Source organism: Elgaria multicarinata, chromosome 8 (genome assembly GCF_023053635.1).
Source record: "Elgaria multicarinata webbii isolate HBS135686 ecotype San Diego chromosome 8, rElgMul1.1.pri, whole genome shotgun sequence".
NCBI lineage: Eukaryota > Metazoa > Chordata > Lepidosauria > Squamata > Anguidae > Elgaria > Elgaria multicarinata.
The window spans coordinates 109,369,088-109,381,612 of NC_086178.1; the positions used below are offsets into that span (position 1 = coordinate 109,369,088).

A 12,525-nucleotide genomic window follows, 5' to 3' on the forward strand; every position below is an offset into this window, starting at 1 on the left:
TTCTACACTCTGGGAGGATCGAGAAGAGATCCTGGCCCTCCTCTGTGTGACCACCTTTTAGGTATTTGAAGAGTGCTATCATGCCTCCCCTCAATCTTCTCTTCTCCAGGCTAAACAGGCCCAGTTCTTTCAGTCTCTCCTCATAGGGCTTTGTTTCTAGATCCCTGATCATTCTCTGAACACGCTCCAGCTTGTCTGCGTCCTTCTCGAATTGTGGAGCCCAGAACTGGAGGATTATGTATGCCGCCTTTGGTTCCTTGGAGGGGGAAAGGCGGGATATAAATGTAATAAAGAAGTCAGTAAATAAATATTGGGCTTCAGTCTTGTGGGGGAAGAGCAAGAGGCAAAGCAGCCCTTGTCAAAGGACAACTTTACTCCCAACCACGCGGGTCTCGGCAGCACCTATTCGGACGGGGCAGCCGGGGGCTGGCAACGCGGTGCGTCCGGGGCGGCCTTCCGCCCTCCCTCCGCAACTCTTGCGCGGAGACGGGGAGCGGCTGGGAGGACGCGGGAGCTCCACCTCCCGGCGGGCTCGCCTGAGCCATTTGCCCCAGCCGGCGCTCTTGTGACCGACAGGCAGGACGAGCTATGGCGGAGGAAGCTGCGGCGGGGAGCGAGCTAGGCGAAACTTAGGCGGGCGAAGCAGCGGCGAGAGCAGGCGGGGTCCGCGGCGGGGAGCGGGCGGCGGCGGCGCCAGAGCCCCCCCTCCGCCTGCTGCTCCCGCCCTCCTTGTCTTCCCCACTTTGTCTTCCTTTCTTTCCCTTTGCTCTTCTCCATTGCTGGGAGGCGGGGAGGGGACGGGGGGGCGCGGCGGCGGGGAGAGACGCACGCACAAGGCTGCTGGCATTATTGCCTCTCCCCGGAGCTGAGCGAAGGCGGATCCAGGCGCGCAAGGAAATGCATTTCCTGCACCCAGGAAAAACTGCAGCAGCAGCAGCAGCAGCAAAAGCCCAGTGCAGCAAATATGGCTGCGTGCGGCTGCTGGGGCTCCTGAAAGGAGGCCCTGGGAGGAACTGAAGCCTCCCCCCCCCAACTCTTTATTTTAATATAAATCTCTCTATATATATAAACGCCCCACCCCTCCAAATAACTTTGGGTGGGAAAGAAGTTGCCTTGCGCTTCCCTGCGAGGGTGGAGGAGATGAAGCGGGCAGCCTTCGGTCCAAACCGGAGTGCTGCGTTCAGCGCTGGCCCCTGAAAGGCGGCGTCGGCACCCTGCTCGCTTTGGCCGGGGAAAGGGAAAGGGGAGGAAGACGGGAGGCTGCTCGGGGAGCCCGGGAGGACGCAGGATGCGCGTGCGGCTGCCGTAGCGGTAGGGAACGCAGGGAGCGAGCCAGGTCGCCCCAGCGCAAGGCGACTGGGGGCAGGATAGAAAGGTGCGCATATCTAGCTATCTAGCTATCTAGATCTACGCTTAAAGAGCTGCCTGCCGGTTGGAGTTTGGGAAACAGGGTGTTGGGGGGGGGGAGAGGGAGGGAGGGAGGTCGCGCAGGCAGCAAAAGAGCAACAGTTGTTTCCCTTTCTGTGTAACTTTGCCCTAAGTGTGCGCCAGGGGAGTCTCCTCCTCCTCCTCCTCCCTCCTCCTCCTCTTCGCCTTTCTTTGGGATTCTTCCACCCTGGAGTAGTGGCCGGAGGGAAGGAGAAATGTGGCCGCTCTTTGCTTGCTTTGTAGCGGGGGGGAGATAAGAGGGGGTCGGGTCCTGTCTCTCCGCTCCACCCCCCCCCCCGCTCGTTTGAGCCCATTGTCTGGAGGGAGGGGAGCTGGGAAGGCGAAAAGTTGTTTAGCTCCCTTTGATTGCAGGGAGTGGGCGGGGCTTGTGGTGCGGGAAGAGAGGAAGGAGGAAGAGAGAGAGAGAGAGAGAGAGAGAAAGGTGGGGGTGGGGAGAAACACGCGCGACACAAAGCATCCTTCTCTTGGCCACGGCGCCTCCTGTGCGCGCCCGGCGCTGCTTCCCTTTCGGAGGCGAGGAGCGCCGCGGCTTCTGGAGGCTCCGGTGCCGCCGGCTGTCATGGAGCCAAAGCACAAAGAGCTGCTGGCCCAGTGTCATCAGAGCCTGTCCCAGGCCATGACCGAGGTGGACAAGGTGATCGACTTGCTGGAAGCGGCGGGGACCTTGAGCCCCCGCGACTTGCAGGAGCTGCGGGAAGCCGGCAGAGTCCAGGCAGGAGAAGAAGGGGGCGATGGGGATGGGGGTGGTGGAGGAGGAGGAAGAGTTGGAGGAGGAAGAGAGCGAGCCCCTGCTAGCGTTTGCAAGGCCGATCTGCTCATCAAGCTGCTGCTGGCCAAAGATCAGGATCATTTCCAGGACTTGCGTGTGGCCTTGGAGAAGACACAGCCTCACCTGCTCTCCATCCTGTACCTGAACAACGGCGTGGCAGGAGGGCAGCCTGGCGAGACAGCTGGTGAGTGCGGTTGCTGGGGAGGGCTTTGCATCTTTTTTTGGGATGGGGGTGGGGGAAACATGGGTTGGTAGTCTGGGTGGGGGCACTGCCCATTGCTAAGATTGAAGATGGGGGGAGGAGGAGAGGGGGGCAGTTATTACTGATTAAAGTGATTGCCCTCCCTCGCTGCAATGTACAATGCCATAAAAACACGACGTTAAAATATTAATACAAATCTATAAATCAACAAATGTAATACAAATCAGAAGAAAAACACACATCCAGCAACAATGGAGAAATAAGAGAATAACCTGGCTGCAAAAGAAAAATAGGGGGGGGGGGAAGCTCTATGTAAAATAATAAATAATAATGTTTAAACTCATGTATTACAACTTCCATGCAATGGGGAAAAATGTTGCATGTAAACTTTATAAGGTGTAATATTTCATTAATGAATCTTATATTGGTTGGAGTGTGTGTTAAGAATGTACAAGGTTTTGTATAACACAGACAGGTTAATGGCCAAAAGGGCTCGCAGTCTACCATTCTTTCGCCAGGATCGGGTATAAATGTCCAGAGACTGCCAGTGAAGCCTTCTCTGTCCTCTTCTTAAGATTGTAGTTTTATGGGCACTTCTGATGGAAATGTTTTCCTCAGTTCCCAATCCAGAGCAGTGTATTGATGGCCTGGATGGTTCAGTATGGGTACCATAAGTGGCCAGACAGTCTGGCTGTGGGGTGCATGCATGTCTGTGGTCCTGGCCATAGTACAGACAAGACTTTATGCATACCACTTAAATAGATCTTTGGTCTCTCTTCTGTTGTTGGTGTGCATCTGTGAATAACAGAAATTATTAAGTTTTAAATGTGCTTGTATCAGGCTTTCCAATGTATTGCTGGGAGATCGATTTACAAAAGCAAGGGGCTTCTGGAGCATCCAGCAAAAGCCCAGCTCCCAGGAAACAAATGGAGGACTTGTGGGATAGAGGGCTGGGTGCGCTCTCATTTCGTCTCATTGGACTTTGGCAGAAAGTGTCAGCAGCAGCAGCAAGGCATCCCTTGCGCCTTCTGCAAAAACCTAGCACCCATCAAACGCCACTCCCTTCCCAGAGTTCTCTGCACGTGCCACAGGACTTGGTGAAAGGAAGGATTTGTAGAGATCACAAATAGCCAAACCAACATGTGTGGGCCCCTGCCACCAAGAGGAGGAGAAGTATCTCTGGGCAGATCCAGATGATCCTGGCAACATATATGTCCTCCCTCTGTCTCATGCTTTTTACAATGACCTTTTCCAATTAGGAGTAATACTTGAAATAATATTTTATAAAGTGCTTTGAATGTTCACAAACATTTCACATGCATTATTATCTCAGTAATCCCTACAACCACAGTTTAAGGTAGGTATTATTCTTCCCTTACTGCCAGTGGTGTTCTAAGGCTGAGAGATGGTTGCTTGCCTAAGGCCACATGGGGAATTCATGGCAGAAGAAATTTTGAACTGAGTGGACTTGCTTTTTCACAGCTCAGTCTCTTAGCCACTGTGCTATGTTATCCAAGCAGATGTTGTAGATTACTACTTCACAAAGGGTTTTTTTTTAACTTGTGGAATACAGCAGAAATGTATAATTCTGAAATATGATATGTATTTAGGTTTATTATTTGACATATTGCCTAATAAAAAACTTCATTGAGCCACAACAATTTGTCTTTGAAGTCTGCTTAGAAACTTCGGCCGCAAGTGTGTTGATGGGTGCCAGATTTTTGGAGCGTGTTGCTTTCCTGCTGTTCCATCTGTGCCGGCTATCAGTTCATTCCTGGGCACAATCTAAAAAGTTAGTTATTGCTTCTAAAGCCATAAACGGCTTAGGACCACAATATCTAAAGGATATCTGCTTGCCTGCTGAAACCAGGTGGCAAGATCTTGCCACCCTCTGAGGTATGAATCATAGAATCATAGAATAGTAGAGTTGGAAGGGGCCTATAAGGCCATCGAGTCCAACCCCCTGCTCAATGCAGGAATCCACCTTGAAGCATCCCTGACAGATGGTTGTCCAGCTGCCTCTTGAATGCCCTCTAGTGTGGGAGAACCCACAAATTGGTTCCATTGTCGTACTGCTCTAACAGTCAGGAAGTTTTTCCTGATGTCCATTTGGAATCTGGCTTCTTGTAACTTGAGCCCATTATTCCATGTCACACATGCTTGGCTGGCATGTGTGGCAGGGCTTTTAGGCTGTTTTAGGCACCCAGCGTATGGAACTCGCTGCCTAGGGAGGTTGGTTTAGCTCCCTCTTTGCCAGTTTTCTGATACTGACTGAAAATGTTACTTTTCAAGCAAGCTTTTAGTACTGCCTTTAAAAATATTAGTTTGTTTTTCAAAAAAACACTTGGGTCTTTATTGCTCTTTCCCAACTGTGCTTTTGGAGGAGGGAGGACATATATGTGGTCTTCATTATTGTTTCTTTTTTCGCTCCCTGTTAATTGCTTTTATTATTATGTAAGCCACCCTGAGTGTTTCCTTTTTGAATCTGGAAAGGCAAGAGGTTAATCCTTCTAATAAATAATGGCAGGCGCTTCATTTTTTTTAAAAAAAGGTGATGACCGTCTCTGTCCGTCATAATACTGGAATTCACAGTCATCCAGTGAAAATGATAGGCTGGAGATTTAGGCCTGACAAAAGAAAGTACTTCTCAGAAGACACACAGTTCATTTTGCGGAATTGCCTGCCACAAGGTGTGGTGATGACTACCAGCTTAGATGGTTTTGGAAGTGGCTTAGACAGATTCAAGGAGGGTGTTTATCAGAGGCTACTTTTCATGATGGCTCTGTGCAACCTCCAGCTTCAAAGGCAGTATGCCTGTGACTTCCAATTACCGGGTAGCAACAGTGAGAGAGGACTGTTGCTATCTTGTCCTGGGGAGGATCTACACTACTGCTTTAAAATGGTTTATAGAATCATAGAATAGCAGAGTTGGAAGGGGCCTACAAGGCCATCGAGTCCAACCCCCTGCTCAATGCAGGAACAGTAGTGATAACTGTTCGGGCCCAGGACATATTCCATATACAATTTTCAAACTGTTTTCAAAGTGCCATATCCTGGTTGGTGTAGATCTGGCCCTGCTTAGGGATTTCCACAGGTGTCTGGTTGGCCACTGTGTGAACAGAATGCTGGACTGGTTGGGCCTTTGGTTTGATCCAGCAGGGCTCTTCTTATCTCCCAGGAAGCAGCCGGGATGGAGCTAGAGTTTCCCCAGGTTTCTAATTGCCTAGGCATAGTTTCCCCTCCCTGAAATATAACTGGGCACATGCTTTAAAGTAACAACCCAAAAGGATTATTTTTTTTAAGTGTGTAAGATAAAAGTTGCCATTTGGAAACTTCAGGAAATTTGACTGCATCTCTTTATAGGAGTGATTGAATGACCTTGCTAGACGGTGGGTTAGCCTGGTACGAGGCCCGGGCTCACCCCTGTGCGTCCAGATGACGCACAGCGGATCCCGGGCTCAGGCAGGGGTAACCCTCCCTTGGCCCAGGATAACCGGCACTGCTTCTGGCCCAGTATTTCCCGCAGAGACTGTGGGCGTGTAGACTGGTCCGCCGCTTTTCCTGGCTACCGTAATTACTCCCGAGTAGCCGGGAAAAGCAGCGGACGGTGCACAGCACTCCACAGGAGCGCTGGGCCCATTGGGGCAGGATGAGGGGGGGGGGGAGATTGCGGCCAGGGTGGGGAAATCAGGGGCAGGGGGAGGAATCGGAGCCAGGGGGGAGCGGGGAACCCTTTTTTTTTAAAAAAAAAACCCTTACCTTAATTGCTGGTGCGCTCCTGCGCATCCATCCCCTTTAAAACTAAACTAAAATGGCGGACGCGACGGGTCTTCTGTGCAGCCCATCGCGTCTGACGTGTGGAAAGGAGCGACAACCTGTGCTACTTCTAGCGTGGGCTGGCCCTTCCTCCCGCACAGATTTGCAGGTAGGTCTAGCAAGGCCCCCAGTCTCAAGCCATTCACTGATAGGCCAGAACTGCCCTCCTGCAGAGGAGGCTGATTGAAAGGATGCCAGGCTAAAGCGGTGAATCATGCAGAGATGCCCCAAGCACTTACTCTGCAGTTTTGCTCCCAAAATTTATACCCGTGAGGCTCACTTCTTTCCTCCCTCAGCCCAAACGGTGCCTCTATTTGCTGATTAATTGCAGCCTATAGTGCATTTCCCACTAATAAGCTACATATTGAGTGAACACCTTTACCATTGCCATTGCACTAGAAATGGTGTGAAAATATTGATAACTGGAAAACTAAATCTCAAACTTGAGCGCTTCATCAGAAGTTCCATGGCAGGAGACGACACTAAGCTGTTAAAATCATCGAAGCTAATTGTAGTGTTGAAGTTGTTTCTGTTACAGCCTGAGTGAACTGGAATGGTCTGACAGAATACGACAGGCGTTTACTCTGCCCAGGGTTAAAATGGCAATCCGGCCTTCCCGAGTGCTGTGATTGGTCCCTCTTGGTTTTAGTCATGAGTTTGTTAAAATGAAAGTAAATAATAATAATAATAATAATGTATTTCTTACCTGCCTCTCCACTTGGATCGAGGCGGGGAGCAACAGTGAATATAAACACATTAAAAACTGATTAAAAACATAGCATACATGATTAAAACATCCTTAAAACATTCTAAAATTTCACTGGATAGGCCTGCCGGAATAGATCAGTCTTTATTGATTGCCCCTGGATTATGGAACAGCCTGCCAGAGGAGATTCGTAATATTAACTCCCTCTGTGATTTTAAGGCAGCTTTGAAGACTAGCCTTTTCCGGCAGGCCTACCCAGATTAATGTAAAATCAAGTATTTTAAAGATGTGTTGATTCCTGCACTAATGTTGTTCCCTGCCTTGATCCAAAGGGGGAGGCGGGTAAGAAATTATTATTATTATTATTATTATTGCTTTTTTAAATGCTAAAAGACTGTCAAGTTGACGAATCTCCTCTGGCAGGCCATTCCGCAGTCTGGGAGCAGCAGAAGAGAAGGTACTCTGGGTAATACCCGCCAGCCTAGTTTTGGTTGACTGAAGTAGAACCTTCCCAGAGGACCTGAGTGTGCCGGGAAGATTGCATGGGAGAAGGCGATCCCGCAGGTAGCCTGGACCCACACTCGGAAACTAATTGGCAGCCAGCGCAGAGATTTTAAAAGTGGTGTAATGTGGTCACCCCTAGGTGTACCAGTGACCAGCCTGGCTGCCATATTTTGGACTACTTGAAGTTTCCGGACATGAGTGCACCTTTACCGGATTCCCTCTGTGCAGTCACTTTCTACAAGAGACTGTTGCCAAAACGTTTAGCTGCAGATTGTCTCAAAAAGTCCTAGTGCTTCAGTTGGGTAATGTCCGTGGACGGGTACGGATCAGGAATGTAGGTTGGGTTTGCTGGTTCCTCCCCTCCTCAGGTTTGCATGCACAAATGGGGGAGGGGCCATAGCTCAGTGTGATAGAGCACACGCTTTGCATGCAGGAGGTCCCAGGATCTATCCCTGGCTTCTCCAAGTAGGACAAGGAAAGAATCCTGCCTGTAACCTCTGGAGAGCTGCTGCCAGTCAGTGTTGACAATACTGGGCCAGATGGACCAAAGGTCTGACTCAGTATAAGGCAGCTTCCGATGTTCCTAATGTAATGAATCTGCTCCACCCCCTCCAACTCCCTTCCCTTTTTGGTGCTAAGAATTTGCAGTCAGTTTGCAAATCCATTTCTAGCCATGGTTGCATGCTCTGGTTAACGTTGAATTGTTGCACCCACAATATTAACCATGGGTGCTCTAAAGAAGGGAAGGGAAGGAAACAAGGGGGGAGATTCATGAACCAGAGAAGGAAAAGGCTGTGAGAGCTACCAGGGCACTCACCAACTCCTAGCCATGGTTTGGAGACTGGGCAGCATTATGCCTATACTGGTCCAGTAAAGTTCTGGCTATGTTGATTACAATATATGAGTATCTAGTAATGTTCTTCTGGCACTCCCATATTGCAAGTGAAGCCTCTATTTCTCCACATGTTGAGAGGTCTTTAGGGATACCCATAATTTATTTGTCCTATCAAAGGCAGGTTGTACAGATGCATTTTTGGGTGCCTTCAGACTTTCAGGAAGCATGGAGCACTCACTGAAGGCTCCCAACGTGGGTAGTTATATGTGGTGGGTTGGTCATATAAAGCAGTTTTCCATTTTCATTATCCAATACAGTAAATATTTTGAAGATAATGGCCATGCTGGCTGGGAATTATGGGAGTTGTAGTCTAACACCTCTGGACAGCACCAGGTTGGGCACGGCTGACATAGAAGGTGAATTGAACTAAAGATGTATGTGCTTGGAGTAAATTTCTAATACTAACAACGAGTGAGAAAGCCACTTCTGGTTTCTAGGTTTCCTTCTCCCAAAGATTTAAAATCACACATTTGAGGTTTATGTAGCCTATAGATATTTCTCATTTCAATCTACCTGTCCTGGGATGGTTGTGAATATCATTGACCCAACTGCACTGATCTGTTGTGGCCAGGGCCAGCCCTACCATTAGGCAAAGTGAGGCAGTTGCCTCAAGCGACCAATGCCTGGAGGCAGCAACTGCCTGGAGGCTGCAACAAGGTGTTGGAGGAGAGAATTGTGTGTCAAGTGGCTTTCTCTACACCCCCTAAACTGACCTGCTGCCTTCAGGTGTGGCAGAGGATGCTGTCCCATTGTTGGTGTTGAAAAAAGATGTTCAGTCTTGAATTAAGGGTTTTATATGTGGAACTGGAAGGGGTGCCATTTTATTCTTCTCGGGCAGCAAAATGTCTTGGGCTAGGCCTGACTGTGGCATAAGGTTTTGTGGATCAGATGGATAAAGTGTTATCCTCAGTTGGTAGATTATACAAACACACGCACATTTTCTGACAGAGTGGGCTCTCTATGCCAGAAAAGCGTATTAACAGATCAGATATCCCAAGACTCTTTGTTGATTTTGCTGCAGCAGACTAATATGGCTATCCGTCTGGATGTGTTACAATCCAAACTGTTGTGTATACTAGCATTTGTGACGCATTTACTTAGATCCCTTCATTCTAAGAAGATTTTTTTGGGGTGGGTGGGTTGTTAAATAAAACGGCACATTACGTATTTCAGACTGATTTAACTGACAGAGCTTTCCCCCAAAGAACTCTGGGAACTGTAGTTTTATGATGATTCTGTGACTTCTATGTGGAAGCACACAAGCCACCTCACAAACCTCTCAGCGTTTGTGGAAGTGAAGCCATGTTGAAGTTTGTCGTTTAGGCCTCTCAAAAACCCACACTTTGTGGACAATGTAGCCAGGTTCACTTTGTTTCTGTTGTGGGCGAACCAGCTCTGTACTGTTTCATTGCAATTCCCGAAGAGAAAATTTGTGTTTTTAACGTGACAAAAACGAAGTCCAAGCAAAGCATTTCTGTTTGTGTATAGGATGAAGGAAATACATATATTTGGACTGTGTCACATTTGTTTCCATTTGGTTTAGCTTAAGGCACTTTTCCCCAGCAAGCTTTTCCTTATTTAGAGTATAGTTAATGAAGGAATTTAGGGCAAACACAATTAAATTACAAGCTTGTTTGGCGACAGCCAATCATCTGTGTGAACGTGTTTGCTGGAGTTTAAAGTGATAAACAGTTTGCTGTGCCTTGAATGTGTCGACGGGAACCAAAATGTTCAGGCTTCTGCTCTCCTTTGTGAGTAATCTGTTAATATTTTAAGAGTGTTATTTCATTATTAATTTGTGTAATCGGCAATCTGAAGTATTACTATTTTAAGGATCACTGTGCCTGAAGATTTCTGTTAAATTATTGGAACGGAGTTCTTTGCATTTCTTATTCATGAGACTAAGATGGTAAACATGCATTTTTACTTAAGAGTAAGTCCTGTTTAAATCAATGCAGCTTGCTTTTGAGTAAAGATTCATAGAGTTGGATTGCATGAATGCTACTGCTGCCTAGGTTTTCTTGCTTTGTCTTCATAATGCTTGTAAAAGATGGAAAGAAAAAGGGAATGGTAATTGGGCCGTCTGATCACATAAAATTGTCCTGATTCTTTGGAGATATATGTATGCATGTGTACACGTAAGTGAAACTTGTGCATGCATAGGAACACACATGCACATATGGTGAAGAACAATGGGCTCTCTTAACTAGGAAGTGATGGGATGGGGGAACAGAATTTTCTCTCTGCCTCTGACTTTCTTGGGTACTTTTCAAAGTGAGAATCGTGGTGCCATTGGGAGGTGGACCCTTTGCTAGTCTTGGAACCATTTGCCATCATCAGGAGCTCACTTTGTAGTGGGTAGGGGGCTTTAGTAAGTTGATAAATGCTGTGTGTGTTTATTTACTTTATAAGTGGTACGGCTTCTTAGTACGGCTTCATTGTCAGGCACAGTCTACTAATGGCAAGAACATATGATTTGAGGTGGCCTATGGCCAACCTTCCAGAAATCTACTTGTTAGCTCACAGAGGGCAAGTGCTCTTGACTAGCAAGGTGCCCCCGCTATTTGCGGAAGCCCTCTTCTGGCTTTTCAGCAAATAGAAGACTAGGTAAGAAATGGCAGGGATCCCTTCAGCTACTTGTTTTTGTTTCCTACTTTTTATAAAAACCCTTTGCAATTGAGCAAAGATCCTGTCTGTCCCCTGAGGCCCTTCTGCACCTGCTAGGGAACTTGGTGGCAGCAAGGGCGTGAGGGTTGGTGCCGACCACAAATAATGGTTGGCCAGTAAGCCACGTCAACATTTGTGGAGGCCGTGCCTAAGGCATATTTTGGGGTGCATAGATCTTCCAGTCCCAGTTACCTATCCCTACTGTCTTTGCCCCTTTAACTTAAACATGGAAGTGGGAACCAGGTTCAGCTTCCTTTGAAGAAGTATGGTGCCTGCTCCAACAGAGGGAAAGAAGTAAAGTGATAAAGGATGAATGTGAGCAAATGCAGTTGCAGTTTTGTTGTCCAGCAACCATTATGACTTAAACACGTGCTAGACATTCATAGTAAGCCTTGGGTTATGGATGACACATTTCCACTGTTGTGATTTTAAAACATACACAATCTTGATGAGAATACTTACATCTTAATCCTACACACATTATTCCGATGTCCCATTTTGTACAATGGGGCTTTACTCTCCAGTAGTGTACATAGGATTGCAGCCTTAATTAACTGTTTTGGCAGGGTGTTAAAAATAAGTTTCTAAAATTAGAGCATTGTATCTAAGAGTCTAGTAGGTCAGCTGTAAAACAACAGCAACAGAAATTTTATATCGGATGACAAAGCAAAAAGTTTGCTCAAATTACAGATACTCTTGACAATTTGTTTTCCTGAGTCATACACTGATGCATTGCGGCTGCTACAGCATCACCAAATTACAAATTAACAGCTCTGAAGGACAACATCCTAAATCTATGTGTTCTAAATCTTAGCATAGTCTTCAAGGACTGGTGCAAATTTTAAAATACAAATGAGTATCATCAGAACATCGCTTCATTTATTAATTTGAAAAGTGGGTTCAACGCAACACTAGCTTGGATTTTATATTCAATGTCAACATGGTGTAACATCCTGGCTGATGCTGGCTTGGTTTTCACATGTATAAATACCCAGTCATCCATTACGCAATGTCATGAAATTCATTAAACAAAAAACCTATGGTTTACAGAACAATGTTAAGGCTCTAGAGCTTTCAACCAAGCACCAAAAAGCAGGGAAATTGGGAGTTCAGGCTCAGAAGCCTTAACGCCACGTCCTCCCTAAGGAGGCAAGAAGTGTAAGTGAAATTCTCATTCTTCCAAAGCAGATAAACCATGAGGACAGGATTGAGAATATGATATGCAGAGGTGACAGTGGGGTTGTGTCACTGGTTGACTGTGGAGGGAAAAGAAGATTCCCCCTCTCCCCCCATGGCTAGGGAAAGGCCTCTAAGAGGTCTTGGCACCAGTTCCTGGAGCCAAAGTGGCTCCTCTGTAAAAAAAACAGTGAAGATCAATGACTAAACCGCCCAGAGAGCTTTGGCTATGGGGCTGTATATAAATGTAATAAATAAATAAAATAAATAAATAAATAAATAAATAAACAAATTTGAATATTGCTCTGTTAAGAAACCATTTATAAGACCATGCATTGTTG

The 12,525-nt window shown here is 47.0% G+C and overlaps 1 protein-coding gene across 1 annotated transcript in view; it reads left to right on the forward strand.

Annotated features, from left to right (window-relative positions):
- Positions 1-2,008: 2,008 nt before the first annotated feature.
- The window catches only part of DLG5 (discs large MAGUK scaffold protein 5), a 183,111-nt gene continuing 172,594 nt past the window's right edge, over positions 2,009-12,525 (forward strand). Inside the window, exon 1 of the mRNA XM_063133172.1 lies at positions 2,009-2,402. Within this exon, the coding sequence (XP_062989242.1) occupies positions 2,009-2,402 (394 nt within the window). The remainder of the gene's footprint in view (positions 2,403-12,525) is intronic.